The sequence below is a fragment of the Pempheris klunzingeri genome, chromosome 4 (genome assembly GCF_042242105.1).
Source record: "Pempheris klunzingeri isolate RE-2024b chromosome 4, fPemKlu1.hap1, whole genome shotgun sequence".
Lineage (NCBI taxonomy): Eukaryota > Metazoa > Chordata > Actinopteri > Acropomatiformes > Pempheridae > Pempheris > Pempheris klunzingeri.
Genome location: NC_092015.1, coordinates 9143340 through 9162222, shown reverse-complemented (window position 1 = coordinate 9162222; position 18883 = coordinate 9143340). Strand labels below are relative to the sequence as shown.

The following is an 18883-nucleotide window of genomic DNA, read 5'->3' as shown; positions in this document are numbered from 1 at the left end:
GTGTCCTCTATCACGTTTTGTTGAATCATACACATAACTCCTCCAGAGGGCTCAACAATGAGCATCTCTGAACCAACTGCCTCTACACCAGCCCTCCGTGCTGATCAGACTGACTGAATCCTGCTCTTGTTCTGGCAGTCATGTTATTGCTGCTAACACATTTTTCAGACAGTTGTCTGAACACTTTTTTCACTATATCAGAGTTCCGTACTGTTAAACACCTGCATCACAACAAGTCTGCCAGCCATGATAGCCTGCAAAAACTTGTTATGACATAGAGCTACAGTGTGTTAAAAAAGAAAATGGAAAACTGGCTATATTCTAAAATAACTAAAATATCAACCTGCTGGTGGTACTAGAAATAAAGTCAGAGGATTCTTCCTCTGGGAACCATTGATGTCTGTACAACAGTTCATTGCAATCCATCTTATAGTTGTGGAGATAGTGGTGGACCAACTGACTATATACCCACAACATTAGTGTGGCTAAAAATGTGGCTAAAAGTGCGGCTTCTGAGCATACAACCAGCAACTACACAAGGTAGGTAGACTGAAACGGGTGTTTTGTTCAAGCATTTGAACATTTCAAGGGATGGCTGTCATTTGTCCGAGTCCCAAACTGAAAACATCATTGACCAGTTAAGAGGCTTGCACAAAAACTGGGGTGTTTCACAAAAAAAAAAAATTCTAGTCTAAGAAAGTTATCTTTTGCCACATCTTACTGTTGATTATCATCATTTATTGTGACACCATCAAGCTCAGTTTCCTTTGATATGAGACACCATTTATGATGCTGCTTTGGGATACTGTCAAATTGCAAATCCCTGACTCATCACTGTATACTCAATGCCAGGTCTTGTTGGTCATCTCTGGCAAAGTGAGGGCCTAGTCACCGATCTTTCTTTATTCATAAGGCCATTTTTGGGTAAGCTTCTTTCCCACTCTTGTTTCTATATTAATCAAAAATGTGGGCCTCATTATACTGTAATCTGAAGACCTGAGATATTTTTTGCTGACTGTTACTTTGCAGAAAGAGCTGAAACTAAAGGAATTGGTAACTAGTGAATGGGTTTAGGGCACCTTCCAGATTTACGGAAAATTAATATTCTGGTGACTGTTGAAGCTTTCAACAAAATATTACTCATACATTTTAATCTTTGCTCCTCTCTGTTCTGCTATATTACTCCGTTTTCTGTTCACTACACTACAGTTAGACTTACAGTATTCCACAAATCTCCCCCAATCAGTTTTTACCTCACCCCCAACTTCAATGATACACTAATGTAACACTCAAGCCTCCTACTTTGGAATAACCCACCACCGAATCACAAAACTAATAAGATAAGTGACATTGTAACACTATCTAATTTTGTTAACTATGGAATCAGATTCGTGTCAATATAATCAAACAAAACTTCATTTAAGACTTCATTTAAGCATTTAAGACCTCATTGGAGCAAAACAAGAAATCTCAAAAGTAAAACTCGTAAATTGCAAACACATTACTTGTATAATTGCATCAAGTACTGGTCTTTAACATTTTGATGTCCTTTTTTACAGTTCCCTCCGCCTCTTTCTCACTGAAGAGACTTTTGTCCTCACTTTTGGCTTCACGGTTACACTGCCAGGTCCCTTTTCGTTTGCAGTTCTGACACCAACCTCTTGCATGGGTGTTTTTTTTTTTTTTTTTTCCAGGGATGTACCCCCTGTTGGCATCCTCCGTGAGTCTGGCTAAGCTCAGTGATCCGGACTCTGCAGAACGCAGCAAGTTCAGTTTTGGTTTTAGCAGACACAGACACCCACAGCACTGGGCGTTCATGACCAACAAGCTAATTTTACTGGATTCACCAAGAATAATTAAGTATCAGCATTGATCACATACAGTATGTTTTCTGTGCTGTACTAAATGTTTTGTTATTTTGCCTGGAACTCAGACCTACTGCACCGAACAACGCACAGAACACTGGCTGTCACTGAAAAACTCATTACCACCACAGAAGAAAACCTGCCCCAGGCAGGAGATTTGTGTCAAAACTACAAACAAAAAGTCTGACGGTGGAAACACATACATGTACAACATATTATCAAAAGACCAATAGATGACATGATTCCACAAATATTTTGTTAAATTATGAGATTTACTTTTAAGATAACTTTTTTTGTTACAGTGAGTTTGTCCTTATTTTCAATGCAAATTCAATTCAGTTTATTTACCTCAGCATGAATATTGCTTTACTGGGAGTCCTGGGTACATATACGAGAAACAAACAATAAAACAATTGCAGAGTTAAAACATGTATATTGTCTCTCGCAGTCAATGATCAACCAGAGAACTCCGACTCAGACAGGGAAAGGAGTGTGCCATGTTTTACTGTTGTTTTTGCTTCAATAACAGGAGCCCTTTGGCCATGTGTGCTCAGCAAATTTGTCATTCAACCACCAAACATCAGAGTACAAGACCTCGGATTAGGTTACAGGCCAGCATCTCCATGTGGAGGCCCAGGGTTTTCGTGCCGGGAGAACAGAGACGGAACATTAAATGCTAGTCCTGTCCTCAGGATTAGGACATGGCGATAGCCCTGCGGACCCTGTTTTCTGCTACTCTCTTTATATTCCACCGATGACACAAAAGTAGCAGCAGTAAATACTGAACTAAGTTCATAAAATCTTTCAAAGCTAAAACAAGACAGCTGGCATACCATCAAAGGCAATAAAACATATGGTAGAGTGACAGCACATGCATCATTGCCTGCTTGCACAAGTTTCCAATTCTTCCTTCAATTCTGAAAGCTTTTCCCCTTTTGTTTACTTGTGAAAGTAAAGTTCATAAGTCTTTGAATTCCTATAACAATGTCAACAGTGCGAAGCAAAAAATAAAATGAAAAGACAGTGAGAATCAGATAAAGGAAGATGGCACTGTAATAAATGGACTGCTGCTTCACATGTGGTGACATTTAGACTGCAGACATTAGAGGACTTTAGTGTAAAGACAAAAGTGTCAAGTGGGCTCCCAACTTTTTTTTAGCCTATATAGCATGAATTTAAAACCAATGACTTAGATTATTATGGCTGAAAGCCTCTGCAGGTTAGTGACGTAATGTTAAAATACAGGAATATGGAGTTGTATTGACTCACTAGTATATTTAGTTTTTTGTCCTTTACTGCATTGATCAGTTCTACTGTCTTTTTAGAGGAAGTATCTGTAAACACCATCAAGAGAGAGAGCAATAATGTTGTTACACTGTGACTGTAAAAGTGTGCACATGTAAAGGGAGTGTTTTGAGTACTGTGTGTATTAACTGCAGCAGGCCATAATTCAGAGCAGATTGTCCTCATTAAGACTTAGCTTTCCCCCCACTGAAGCTCCTTACTCTGAGGCCAGCTTAGCCTTTTCATCCCCATTTTGATATGGACCTCAGCCCTGTCTCCTGAGTATGAGAGACTGTGGCAGTGATGGTGATGGCAGAGCAACCCAACTCCTGGGACCTCTAGTAACCCTCGACATAAGCTGGGTGACATAAGGTCAGCTGCAGCTGTAACATCATCCAAAGGCTACAGTCATTCACTCTCTCCAGACACCACCCTCCAGTCACATGCTAGAGTTTATATTTTTTATCAGTGTAATAGCTAGCTTGGCTGTTGCCACAATAAAGTGCTCAGAAATGGTATCTGCAGCAAGGTCTGATTTACATAATTCTCTATCTCACATTTACATGAGATACTTGAGTTGGGAGTTATTCAATTTTCCATTTTTGCTGTTGACGGGCATGTCAGCAGAACATCCTGGTTTCTCCGAGCAGTTTCATCTGTGGCCAGATAAAACATGCAGCAATAGACAGCTTTCACCTGCAGGTTAAGCCATTGAAAGAATCCGTGAAATTCTGAACTCCTGTGTTAAGATTGTTATCAAGACTATTCTGACTTCCAGGAAACTATCTATCCGGTTACAGTGGAGACAGACTTGAACAAAGACCTTAATGTCTTTTAGTTCCTCCTTACAAATGTTGCAATTTCATCCCCACATCAGGATCAAAGATCATGAGGTGAGGAACCACCACATGGCGTTGACCTCCATTCGCTGTTTGCCCCGATAAGCCCTCAGATGTGATAAGGCTGCCAACTTAAGCTGACGTTCTTGTGGCCTTTACATGAGCAAAGCATGTCTACGAAGATTCTCGGTCAGCCATGTTACGATATCTACACGTTTCCAATCTAAGGCAACTGGACTTCCTGGGTGCCATTAAATGCAGGCTTTTAGGCTTCACTATACAATGCAGCTTCCCATCCTATGGGTGTAGACTTTTAACAAATACCCTTGGCTGTGTTTCCTGATATATTCATTTGATCAATATCGAGTATCAGGCTTGGTAACGGAGCCATTGTATATTAGGACTCAGGACTGGGGCAAAAAAAAAAGTTTGGGACATCCCTGAGTCACTACCCAAAGTGATCGATGTCATTCAAAAGTGATCTGTGCACAAGATGGAAGATGTTCAGTACCTCTCAGAAGCTCTGATATTTATCCAGGATTCAAAGAACCCATTTGTTAAATCTGGAAAGGCTAGAAAAAAAATGCAAAAGAAAAAATTCTTACATAGAAAGAAAGCACAGACAAAATAGCTAAAGGGAACCGTTATAGTAGGACCTAATGAAGGGAAACCGTGAGAACCATCTTCTTTGCTACAGTCTGTGGCAAAGAAAGGGTGAAAAATACAGAGAGACGAGCGATAGAAAGCGAGGTATGAAGTAAGTGAGAAAAGCAATTAGTGCCCGCTAATTGCTCTCATTAGAAGAGATGGGGGCGATTTAGCAGACTCCATGATGGACAGTAACAATTCAAACATATAAATGTGGACTGCATAGTTGTGAGGTTTAAAAGCCGTGCAGCAAATGGTGGCAACTCAGCCTGATAGCACCAGGACCGATAAGACCAGACTCTATCATCTAAACTTCACTCTATCATCTTTCTTGTGATAAAAAAAGTAGAAATGACTGTAAAGAGTGTGATAAAAAGATAAAGGTCAGATACAGCTGGGGAAAAGATGAACAAAATGATGGAGCAAAAAGAGTAGATAGATAAAGAGAGTTAAGGTATGGGAGAAAGACTACCCCCCTGCCAAACACCCTTTTGAGCAAGAAAAAAGTTTTACCATTTAAATGGTAAATAAACAGGTCTTGGCATGTAAGCATGAAGAGCACAATAATGCAGTCAAAATGATGTGACCCAGGTTTCCTGTGTGGGAACAGATACCCATAGCCTGAAAAGTTTATGACAGCTGCAGCCACTCTATTCTTCATCTTGCCCATCTCTTAATCAGGTTAGTATTGACTGAACACCTATGAAAAGAAGCCACTCTGAGTGTTTAATGATAGCAGCCATTTTCTTTGAGAAAACACTTAGTACAGCGTTCCTGAGAAACAAGAGACCAACTGAAGGTAAAATGAGACCACAGAGACAACAACCAGGGAGGGGAATAGAAACACAGAGCCGTTTTTCATGGTGCTTCATAGTGGCCCTCGCATGCAGCTGGTCAGGATGCTCTCGATGATGGCGGTGTAGCATGTCCTCTGAGGTCATCGCTGATGTGGACTCTCAGGAACTTGAGGTGGAGAGGGTCGGCAGATTCAAGTTCCTTGGAGTGCACATATGATGTCTCAGAGGACTCAGAGGACATTCTACACCGCCATCATCGAGAGCATCCTGACCAGCTGCATCACGGTGTGGTATGGGAACAGCACCGCTGCTGACCGCAAACGCCTGCAGAGAGTGGTGAGGGCTGAGAGGATTGTCCGAGAGCCGTCACCCTCTCTGCAGGACATCTAGCACTGCAGCATCATCAAGGACTCCTCCCATCCCCGGCACACACTCTTCACTCCTCTGCCCTCTGGCAAGAGGTACAGGAGTGTTAGGGACAGGACCTTCAGGTTGAAGGACAGTTTCTACCCACAAACCATCAGACTCATCAACAGATGCAATCCACCACCCCTGCCCTCCCCATAACTCGCCCATTGTGCGGTGAAACTTGTCGTTATCTGTACATATGGCAATAAAACAATTGAATTGAATAGAACTGAATTGAATAGGAGTTTTTTCACAATGTGTATCTATTCACCAAGCTTTGAAGTACAAATTGTATTCAACAGTGTAAGCCAAACCACAATGTAGCATAAAAGACAAATTATTAGGTCTGTAGCACATTAATGCTGCAGCACTTCTCACTGCAGGAGGAAAAAAAAAAACAACTTTGTGGTGTCTGTGTGATTGAGTGCTGGTGTGCAATAGGGCATCTTCAGACTGAAACAAGGATGTAATTAACAAGAATAATGTCTCTTCTTTCCTCCAACTGTAAGCAAGGGAAGCTGTGATATCTGCTCCGTCCTAAAACAGCGTAATCATGTCTCATTTTCTGCTGAATCCCTAAGTCGATGGCGGGGAATTACGATAAAGCTCTTGCTCTCCTAATGAGTACCAAGTGGCCGCTGCAGTTTAAGTTCCTACTCAACTGGCATGACTTCTACACCTGCTGCTTGCTCATAGACTCTCAAATAACTTATTAAAATGCGTAATGAATAAAAAATAAATAAATCTTACCCCTCAATGATGTCAGCGATTACACAGGCAAACATCTGCAGGCCCTCTGGAAGCTGCAGAGCCACTAGAGAGTGAAAAGAACAGTAAAATACTTAGAATGACGGCAGCATGTTATTCAATAAATCCTGGATAGCACAGCTATACATAGACTCTGCTACTGGTTGAGAGTGCTCCACTGACAGCAAATAGTGAAATTTCAGCGCAATTTCCCGTCAGCCACCGTAGAACTGTTGGTTTATTTTAGCAAGTGACGGGCTGTTTAAAATATAGTCCAAACCAATCACCACAGGTCTAGCTCTACAGCTCACGGCGTGTACAGTGCCATTAAAATCTTTTTCCTGTCTGTCTCCATGTCTGTCACTGGCTCAGTGAGTCACACTGTCGTGCTTTTTGCTACTGAAACACACAAAAACAACCCCCCCCTCCTTCTAAAGCTTCACAAGTTTATGTTTTAGAGCTAAAATTCAACATGGACAAACCGATGGGGCTGCTATGAAATTGAAATCAATCAACCAATTAACAAGCATTGGTCCTTCTGATGGCGTTGACCTGCTGATCTACTGATGTGTGACACCAACTGGGATGAACAAATGGAAAAACCTCGATTAGGGCAGGATTTACTTAGTGGCTTGCGCCTCATTTCAGACTCACTCTGCATCGAGAAACGGGCATGTTTTTTTTTTTAATCAAACAGGCAGAAGGGCCTGGAAGCAGTTTGCCTGTCATCTCAATGGCACCCTGCCTGCAACCAGTGAAGTGCAGCTCCTTTCCTTTATGCGTATTCCTTTAACGAAATTCATGCACATGATGACGGGAGAAATCATGTGAGGTTGCACTTTCTGCTGGATTTGCTGCTAATGTAAATGCAGGGATCAGTACTGCATGAAAGATTCTCCACCTCTGAAACGGAGGTGGAGGTATTTTTAGAATAAGGTTATGGTGGGCAAAGGAAATTTAACTAATGTGTTTTCTGCAAAACTCTCTAAGGAAAGTGGGAGCCCATCACAGATATGTGCACTCAAAATAAATGAGCTCAAATGAAAATGTAGAAAGAGCATTTGAAAACAAGATGTAATTAAGCCTCTAAGACAGAGATGGAGTCAACAATAGTAAGCAACACAATATCTGACCATCTTAAAACACCAAAGAGGCAACAGAGAGTTGTGGTTATTTGGTCATTAAGGTTGAAGCTTAAAATCATCAGCTAGTGTAAGTCAGTGCTCCTTTTGGAACCCTTCCTTAAAACTCTCTTTAATGTAAAGGATTTTCTATTAACTATTAACTTCATTATAATTTTATCTCAATCTTTTTTCTTTTTTTTAAACTTATGTTTACCTTTTTCTATTATCTTTTTTAACTGTAAGGCATTCTGAACTGCTTTGAAATGTGAATAAATGTTTTAATATGAAACTCGACTTTGCACTTTTTTGATGTTAACTTTGGATCCTGGTCCTTAATGTCGTTGCAGTATCTGCTGGACCAGTTGATTCTTCTGGATCAACTGTTTCTCCTGCAGCAGTGTTCTACCATTTGTTGTGTTTTGCATTTCTGAATATTTTCTTTTTAATCTTTACATCATTAAATCTGTGTCACTTCCTTAGATAATCATTTGACGGGACTTAAACTGCTCTGATTTTTACATTTCTGCAAATAAAGATAATTGTATTAGTTTCACATGACTGGATATTTTTTTCACAGACTTCAACACCATTCAAAATCTTTTAGCTTCCACATCTCAGACGAACTGAAATGCAACTTTTAAGCTTCCCTTTCAAGATAATATTATCGTGTTTTCTTGGTATTTAATGTAGATGAAAATCTGAACATCCTGGGGGGTAATTCTTAAGAGATATGTCTTGTGGTTTTTGCATTAAAAATCCTAAAGAATCCATGATTTAGTATACATTAATCCTGTCATCTAGCCATGAAATAAACATGATGACACTATGGTATGAGAGACTGCTAAGCTATTGATGATGTCAAGTGTAACTCTGCAGAACAGGAATCAGAGCATGGAATGGATGAGAAGTAAAACACAAGAGATGCAGAGTAGGAGATGAGTGAAGAAAGAAAATATGGTTATTTTGATAATGAGTGAAATATTTCTGCCAATTCAGGCTGCAACTAATGCACTTCAAGATACATTTTCTGTTAAATGACTATTCCATTAATTGATTATTTCAGCAAAGATTTTAATGAACAAAATGCTTTACAAGGGAAAAAAGCAGACTTAGTGAGGTCAATTTAGTAAATCTAAAAGTTTCAGTTTCAGTTTTCTAGGTGTTCAAAGTGTCCACATGTTGGGCCAAATCTCCAAAAAAGAATAGGAGAAATATGAACATCATCATCAATCATCAGTATGGAAGATACCTGAGGTAATGTGTGATGTATGTCTGCTTGGAAAGCTGCCATGTCACTATAATTTCCTGTAAAGGATTATTAAAGGATCTATCTATCTATATCTATATCTACTTCATCTTGCTAATCTGTGTTTTAAATCAGGAAATCATCTTTATCTACAAAACAAAGGATTCACATATTTGACGAACATCTATTATGTAATATAATAAATATTAACTGTAAATAATATTTTAAATACACTTTACTGTAACTGTAAGATTACAGCATTACCTAGAATGCATTCTAGCTGATACTTTTTTTTGCTATGTTTTTCTTTCTGATATGAAGGATTATATTAGAATACACTGTCTTTCAGCAAGGCTTCCTGTCAACTGCTCTCTTTCTGCCATTTAGCCTTTTTGAAGCAGTTGTCTATTTATGGTTCATGTAGATATGAGATGATGTGATCATCTCATATCTACATGAACATCGCAAACATGCACTGACAACATGTTGACCAGTTCAGTGTGAAGTCCCTGTCACTAAGTCTGACACATGGAGCGGGAACCTGGAGACAAAGGCTTTGTTTCAATCTACCATGACATTTTCTCCCAGTCAAACTCTTTCACACCTTACTTCAATAAATCCATCAACGTCTCCGTGGACACTTACAATTTGAAGGCACTGAATTCAGTGCACAAAGGTTTTCACATGATTAAGCCTGAAACAATTTCAAGACTTCAGTGCCAGGCAGCATTAAACAATAAAAGCTGGGACGGACAAAAGGCCAAGGAGGTTGTGGGAGAATGGTCATGAGATGGAGTGATAGATGGGGCAGTGCGAACAGAAGAAGCGAGTGCATTTCTTACTGATGAAAGGTTAAGGGATCACCAAGCACTCATGCAGACATTGAGAGACAGGTCATTACCTCGAAAAGGGCAAGTTTATTAACAGAGAAAGGTTTCAGGGCACACCTCTTCCACAGCTGACAGAAGCAAAGAGCTTTATCCATCTATTTGCCACTGGTAAAAGGTGAGTCAGATGCTGGAGGTGGGAGTGGCTGTTTGAATACATGCTTGCGGTTGCATGCAAGGATAATAAGCTGCTTCTACCTTTGGAAGTGCCCTCCTGTTGCCCAAAAACAGAGCACCTAAACCACGCGGACATAAAAAGAGACAAGGGGAGTTTATTTTATGGCCTCAGAAGCCATGTGTTTATAGGGCAAACGTCTCCCAAGAAACACATGTGAAAGGCTTATTATTCTTGGAGACATACCACTTAATGTGGACCACTGTTGGACACGTGTAGTTTTCTCAATTTGAGTGACAAAATGATCACTTTTCATATGGGAACTGTCACCAATCATCTCATGATGCTGTGATATGGCATCCCTATTGTTGTAACACTAAGAGCGTGTAACAAGTTAGGCTACATGTGGGATTATGTTAACAATCAAAGACGGGAGGTAAACTAAAAAAGTGTGGGAAAGACCAATTTATCAGTGAACAGGAGCATGAATACAAAGCCAAGGGATTACTCTGAATTTTCAAAAGGGAGGTTATGGCTAAGAAGACAAGAATAAGGCTATATATGGGGTTTATCCTGTGGTAGATTAAATTTGATGGTAATGCATGTCTGTCTTCTGTGTTCGCATACTGTATGCTATTGGACTCCAAAATGGCAAATATTAAGGAAAAAAGCGCATAATGAAATAGTTGAAGGAATAAATTCAGTTGCCTGTTTATTAGGTACAACTAGCTAAATCTAATGGAGTATAATACAACAGTCCTCTAACAAAGCCAACATTAGTGAAAGTTATAATTAGGGACGTCTCCAACTAAGATTTTTCACAGACTAATCTGATTCTTCATATTGTCATTTGCGATAATGGCTTCTGTTATTTCCACAACAGACAAAAGAGCTGAAACACCCAATTAATTAAAATGCTTCCACATATTGCCTGTTTGTCTATTTGGATGCATTTTAAATCATTTTTAAACAAGAGTGGTCATGTGATGCAGTGCTATCTGTAGTCCTGAATGGAGCAGAGATCAACAGACAGAACACATGGTCCGTGTCCCACAAGACATTTGGCTGAAAACGCAAAGTGCTCCTCTACTAAATGCATCGCTGTGAGCGCTTTGGCGACGCAGCGTTTTTTCAGCTGATACACTGTGGTTGTTATGACACAGAATATCCACAGAAGTAAAAATGTTGGCACAAAGTCAAGTACTTGTTCCTCAATATTTTCATGTTGATATTGTGGTAACCCCGGGTGATCATTTGGTACAGATGTGGATACTAAGATACCAGCAGTATTCACTTCTCAACCAATTCTATTCTTATTGTATGTCAACACGTGTGCTTAACATTATCATGGCGCGATTCAGCAGACACTTGAATCCACATGTGCATGTCCAGCCGGTGGATACTACGGACTATGATCTGTTTGAACTTTACACTGGCAGCCAGCGCTCTCACGACTGTCATGTTTTCTGGAAGGGAACACACTGTTCAGACTGAGGAGAAAAGGCCATCTTACACTGCTTACTGGGCAGCTGTTTTGTATTTGTTCAGGATGAAAGAAAACAGTAGCTCTATTACTGGGGGATGCATTAAAAGAGTATTTAGAGAGGGACCATTAAGTAATTTGGAAAAAAGAAAACAGTCACCAGCCACGGGCAAGACTACATGTTTTGTCAAGCTAGACTTGTTTGACTTGGTTCTTTTTAGCTGGGGGGAGCAGTGGCTTAGATGGATATGTACTTAACATTGACAATGAGGCGCTCCTCAATTCAAAATTTAACTTAAAGGGATAGTCCAGATTATTTGAAGTGGGGTTGTATGAGATACCTATCCATAGCAAGGGTATTACCTACGGTAGAAAACAGAAAACATGCCCCCAGTTTTGAAGAGCAAGTAGTTCCGGCACTGACGGCAAGTAATGGACTGCTGAAGACAGGGTCAGTCTCCAGGTGAAGGGACGGTCTGATGGCAATGTAAAAACGGTGGAAACACTCCGGCCAGAGTTTACACTATGGTCGGCCTTTTGCCCCCGTCTACATCCATACATTTTCCCAACAGCCTTCCCTGAATGTACCATGGAAAGACACAGCAGAAACTAAAAGGACGAACCAAAGGGCCTACATGTTGCTTATCGTCTTGGAACTCAAGGAAACATCTAAAGAGAAGCTGTCAACTGTGGTAATCTTTTGATTGTCTCTAGTTCAGTTCTGAGAAGACCATGAAAAACAGAAGAACTCTCATTTCACAATCTCCACAGGGAACCCCTTTCATGAATTCAAAGTCCCTGAAGACACCCAGGGCCGTATTGCTTTTCGCTTCTTTGGCTTTATCTCTATGTTTTGTCTGTTTCTTTTTTCCAAATGGGATTTGGTAGATGTGTGTAAGGCAAAATCCAGTATATAATGCTAAGTCTGAATTCAGATTCAGTCCCACTGTACATGATCTCAAATTGTTCAGGTATGGCCATATAACCTATCCCGAAAAAAATGCTCCACTGTTAAGCGCATACCTCAGACACATTATATTTTCAAAGAATCCTCATAAAACTCTTGTTTATTTTGTGTGTTTATGTCAAACAAAACACACAAAACAAATGAAAAAAATTCACTCAATATGCCATTATCAGATTTTTATTACTCTCAAATATATAATATTTGCCCCCCAAAAAATCCCCAAATATGAATCCTACACTGCCTCTATCATAATTGTGGATGACACCCGTAGAACCATCTGGCTCTTTTGTTGGTCTGAATTCCTATTCCAGGGATCGCTCAAGCAATTGTTTCTCTATAAACAAAACACTAGACTCAAGTCAGCTAGTTATTATCAGCTAATTAAATTTTCATTCACTTGTCTTTATCTTAACTGCATGTGTAATGCAATCAACCTTAGACAGTCAACAGCAGTTAGAAAAAAACAAAACAACTAAAACAACTAAGCGGCTCTTGTAAAGAGCAGACATGCACAACAGGTTATATCAAAACAACACTCAATTAAATTAAAATGAGGAGAATTAGGCAAAACAACACAAAGCTTTTGAGTATTTATAAACTCAGAACAGAGAGGATGGCTAGCTAAAATAATTTCTGTATACACTACTGTATGTTCCCCAGTCATCTATTTCAAAAGCTCGGTACAAGAGACTCTAGAGGAGTTCAAAGGCTGACAAAGAAGCAGATGGACACAAAGCGGAACTGAGAGAGACAAGGGTGATAAGGTGAGTTATGCTCTCTGAGTTCAGAGAGCTCTGATAAAAAATGTCACACACCAAAAAAGCAAAGCCAGCAAGCTGTGGAAATCGTACGCACCCCACAGGGACAACTAAAAACAAAAGACTCAACCCTCTTGCTGCGCCATCTGCATATTTCCACCCAAGGCAGGAAAGACTGAGTGACTCCACATTTTGACATTTTTGTTTCTTAGGCTGGAGGCCGCTGTGGTAACACTATCTCATGACCTGTTTGACAGGAACATGTTGAAAAGTCAAAATATACATATAACAATGCTAAGGGGAAGAAAGTGACGTACATGTGTAATTATGGCCAGGGTAGGCTCACATTTTTTTCAAGTATATCCAATAGTCACATGCCCATATGCATATATATTATTAGTGCTAATAACATGAACTTTTCAGTGGCTGTGGCCATGTGCCCATAGCCTGCTTCTCTCACACACACACACACACAGACTCATTTTCACATTAGACCCACTAGACTCTGTCACACACACAGGTTATCCTCACAGACACCTTCCTTAAAGGGGAGGCTCGGCCAGTGACACACGGGCGCCTGAGAGGTAATACTACCTCCATTAATAAAAACACTATTCTACCTCCAGAAACAGTGAGAGTGAAGTACTGTATCATCATTCTTAATTCTTTGCGTGCTTGTTTTTTCCTACTGATTTTTAAATTCTGAAATGTAGTTCATCTTTAAACGCATTCAAAGCTTCCTGTATTCACACTTTTTTCTGTTCGGTTTCTTCTGATAACCTAATACTGGTATAAGGGCTACTAAAACAATGTAATATTTTTATCAAATGTGACAGACGGCAGCTATATACCAACAAAAAATGATTTGCCTGTTGCCATAGACCACAACATACATCAGTGTGAGCGACGCCTCTCTCTGTACCTACACTCAGACTGAGGCTACAATCCCACTGCAGGCCTTGCTACTAAAGCCACACTTTCTTGCTCAGATCTGACTACATATTTTTTAAGTGACCCATATCATGTATCTGTTTAAATGACCTTCATCCTGAAATAACACCAATGAGCAAAAGATACTATCACAACAAGAAACATGACCGCTGGACAGTCTGTCAGAGAGGCGACTGAAATTGTTGCCCAGTTTTGGACCTGATAAATTGAATATTTTCTGTCCTTGTACTTTGAGATTGGGTTTCAAATGTTAAATGTATTTCATATTTATGAGGTCACATTATGCTTTCAATATGGGGTAAGAGAGGAATTCAAAAACGTGATTTCCACTGCATCTGTTTTGCCTGGATAGTGAGAAGAAATCGGAGCTTAAGCACCATCAGCTGCAGTGTGAGTGCAGCCTTCCAACTCTGTCAATAACACATAAGCACAAATCCTGGGGGAATTGTCCCCTTCCCCGACATCAAAGAAGGCTAACACACCCCTCCTTACAAATTCGACTCCAAAACACACTAAACGTGGAAGCACTTGTAAGGAACATCCTGCTTCCCTTTGGTGTCCATGCTGAAGAGTGAACACACCACGAGGAAAAAAAAAAAAAAAAAAAAGAGAAGCCTTTTCTGAATCACCACAGAGGCACAAACACATTACATCTCCTGCTGCTTTACAGTTTTTGCTGTTGTTAAATATTTGTTCAGTGATGTTAGATTTGAATGGCATCGTCACTGTGGGATGACCTACATGGTCCATTTTACATTTGTCACAACACTGGATAAATCTGTGTGTACCTCTGGGTTAGAAATTGTACAATAAAGTAGTCAAAGTAGGTCAAAGCACAGATGCACTCTTGGATAGCATTTTGGATGAGTGCTTGCACACATCGTCTTTGCTGTACACGGGTCTTGATGCTGGGTATCCCCGTTGTTCATACGTTCACTTTGCACTGCTGAGATTCTTTAAACTTGCAAAGCAATTGTTAGTGAGTGTGTGTTTAAAAAATATTTAGCTAAAATTTCTTGTATTTCTGGCATAGAAGGACATAAAATAAATAGTTTTCAATCAAGATGACATAGTGGCACCGTGTGATGGCTGTCACACTCAGTGTCAGGTATTTCGGACACAGATACTTTACCACAAAGCATATTTTGTACCACATCCCTGCTAGTTATTTTGGCTATACATTGTGGCTTTTCCCCTTATCTAAATGCAGGCAGCTACTTCCAAGTTACTTCATCCAGCCTCTGCTCTAGCTCAGCTTAATTTAAGTCAATTGTGCAATTTAACACTCTGGCACAAGCAGTTTTGATTTCTGTGTGCAGACCTAACCGTTCTTAGACTGCCTCAACTAATCATTGAGACACTGTGGAATACATGATTGGCTCTGCTTGTACATGATGTCCATATTATGCTAAACCTCCAGTGAGGACCACCAAGACCTTTTTTACATTTGCAATAAAGCTTATTCTAGAGCTGTTCGTCTATTGTTTGAATCAGGCCCTTTTTCCTACAGTACATTTGCTGACCGTCTCTGTCAGAAGAGTAAAAATAGAGCCCCATTTGTGCAAAATGAAATAAGTGTATTCATAAAGAACAGAGCTCACCTCTCTTTGCATTTGCTTGTCTCACTCGCCAAACCGTCTTGTGGATCTCGAAGTTGTAATTTGCAGGCAGGGCTTTGATAGCCTCCCGTAGCTCAGGGTCTTGCAGGATTTCATCTGGAATTTGATTGGCTACCCGCCGTGGTCCTCGGACTGAAAAAAAAAATATATATATGATTGAGCTGTTAGCAATGCGGTGAACACAGGTTGAAGGAAGAACGCTGTATCTAATGGACCTAAATCTACGTGCAGTCTGGGGACAGGCCGGTCACACATGAGACCATCATGCAAAAGGTCGTCAGATAAGAAGTTATAAATGACAGCAGGAGCGTCTGTACAAGTCACAAGGCACCAACTCAAGCTAGATTTGTGCTTCAAAACAGGCTACAGACATGTTCTACAGTCTGTGTGTGTGTGTGTGTGTGTGTGGGGGGGGGGGGGGTTATACTGATCAGGAAAGTCACTTTCACAGTTCTAAAGGGATAGTCTGCCTTTTATGAGCTATGAGAGACAGCTGTGGAAGTGGAGAGCACCTCAAATTTGTCCTTGTAGCATCATTTTTACATAATTATATACAAGCTTCTGGAAAGCTTGAAATTGCTGCTGAAATGTGACAAAAAAAGCTGAGAGAGATTTGGCTCAGATTTTATGATGTAGCCCCACTTGTTCTCAAGTAGCCTATGTCTTATTATGGGAATGATGAACAAATTTGTATTTTCAGAAATCAAGGTCACAAGAGGGGTGTGTATGGCTCTTCTTAGCTATCTGGTCTAGAGTCCAGTCTACATTCAAAATATGCCAAAAAAAAACTGAGCGACCCCAAGGTCCTCTAGTTTTTATGATTGAACAGTCTGAACCTCCTCACAGGACAAAGAGGAAGTAGAGCTCGCAGCGTACCTCTCTGTAGCCCCTTTTTCCCGTTTTTGCCGTTTGTTATACAGACAGGCCACACATTGTTTGTTTTTTAGAATTACTTTCAAATTTTAGTTAGTTATCTTTTGTTAAGCAACAGTTAACGGATAGCCTTACATTTCTACGGATTATTGCGGAGCTATGCACTTCTTTACTTGGACTTCTCATTTCAGTTAACTGGCCCTGTGTTGAGTTCAATAAGCAGAAATTAAAAATGATGATTGCATTCCATTAAGATAATGTAGTTTCCAAAAATACAAAGGTTGTCACACACGGCTCATAAATTAAGGCAAATCTTTGCCACTAGACACTGATGACACTGCTTTGTTTGCCCCCCACCCCCCCTCCCATCACAGATGCAATCCACTGATAGGAGTCATTTTCACGACACAGTAAGTAAATTACATACTTAAATTACAAATCACAAAAACACAAGCAAAACATTTGGAACCTAAATGAAATAAAAACACAAATCGCAGTGAATGGACATTACTGCTCCTGCTCCATCTTATTCTACAAATGGCTGAACAAAATCTTAAAAACCTTAAAGCGAACTCCTGCCCAGTGTCTCGCAATAAACAACATTTCAGGTCCTTTTTTACTGGATCTTTCTCCGTCAATAGTTAAGAGAGAAAAGGACTGAATGGAACTGTTCAAACCACTTCAGCCTCTGCAAGAGCCCCTCGTTCGTCTATAGAAAGCGGAAACCAACTGAGAACTGCAGCTCATGTTATATCAGAGCTGTATCAGTGTTTCCTGTATACAGGATAGAAACACACCCTTATTCAAAATAGTTTATTTTGTGTTTATATTCCTTTCAAAAGTTTGAAGTGGAAACAGATTAGAAGACAGATTCGTTAAAAAAAATGGTGCAATCATGGGAAACCATGTTGGAAAAATGACAAATGAAAATTTTAATCGGAGTTGGTATGCAGTGTCACTGCTGCAACACTACGGCTGCCAAGGAAGATGATGTAACTTTTCTTTTGTGAGGTAAACACCATTAGCGTCGGCACTAATTCACACTCACATACTGTGTCTTCATCACTGGCTGATGATTGATAACTAAAACACTGCTGCTTCATCCAAGATGTCGAACGCTAAGTTTGTATTTGTATATATCGTGTAACCAGAGAATATGTCGCGGTTTTCAGGTGGACATGTGACATTTCCACGGGATTAATTCTTGTTGAGTGGACCCTGCAAAGACACTGATCTTCTGCTGAAAGTCATCAAAACATGTGATGAGAGGAAAGATGATTCTCTACGAAAATAACCATCTTTCATAAACACTTCAACACACAGCTAAGATGTCCGCCTGCCTGAACGCTGACCGATTATGAAAGGCTAACTGTTAGCCAAAAAAGGTAAATGTTTGATCATGATCCTGAACACAGCTGTTAAACACCAAGCACAGCAGACTTCCTGTTTGCATCACGGCCAGACTGAAAACACCTGAGTGTCGGTGTCACCAACAGACGCGGAAGCCAGGTATCAACATGAGTCACTACAGAAGTTCTATATTTATCTGTCTGCTGCTTTAAATATTTAATTTTCGACGTTAGTATTTACCTTTGGGCTTTTTGGCAGGAACAATCTGAGCTTCACTCGGGGGCGCTGCCATGTTTTCTTCAATCTAAACATGACACACGTGAGGGACGGAAAGGCGAAACCAATCGACTTAAGAGGTCAGTGGAGAGAAATCGAGCACCGATGCAATCGATGTGACTGAGCGGGACAGGAGGGCAGGACCAGGAACACAGCGGTGCATTATTCCTGTGGTTTTAAGTGCAATGCCCACTGTTCACAGTGGAAATGATAAAAAAAAATTTAATTAGAGAATTAAATTAAATTAAATTAAATCAGGAAAAAAGTATCGTTAGCCCAATTCATACACTAAAATGGTTTCGAAGTGATTTACATTCCATGTTGGCATAATCAAATAAGTTTGATGCAATAAAATCAAAGTAAAACATAAAATTCATTAAAAAACATAAAATTAAATAATTAATGTAGCACAATATGGCTAATTCATTATGGATAGATAGATAGATAGATAGATAGATAGATAGATAGATAGATAGATAGATAGATAGATAGATCAGTTTATCTAATGCATTACTCAGTTGTCTATAAGATGTTGATTTGGGTGGAGGCTATTTGATCAGCTAATCAGTGGCTTTTATGGGAGCTGTTCTCCCACTGCAGAGTCAGGAGCGTCACCCAAACGTCCCTTGATGTTTTGTTTGCTGGT

At 40.0% G+C, this 18883-nt stretch overlaps 1 protein-coding gene across 1 annotated transcript in view; it reads right to left on the bottom strand.

Moving 5' to 3' along the window:
• dph1 (diphthamide biosynthesis 1) overlaps positions 1–18276 on the bottom strand; it is a 51572-nt gene extending 33296 nt beyond the window's left edge. The window contains exons 1-3 of the mRNA XM_070829116.1: positions 18202–18276; positions 15721–15870; positions 6592–6655 (exon numbers count right to left, since the gene is read on the bottom strand). Coding sequence (XP_070685217.1) covers positions 6592–6655; positions 15721–15870; positions 18202–18253 — 266 coding nt within the window. The 5' untranslated portion in view covers positions 18254–18276. The remainder of the gene's footprint in view (positions 1–6591; positions 6656–15720; positions 15871–18201) is intronic.
• Between the last annotated feature and the right edge of the window lie 607 nt (positions 18277–18883).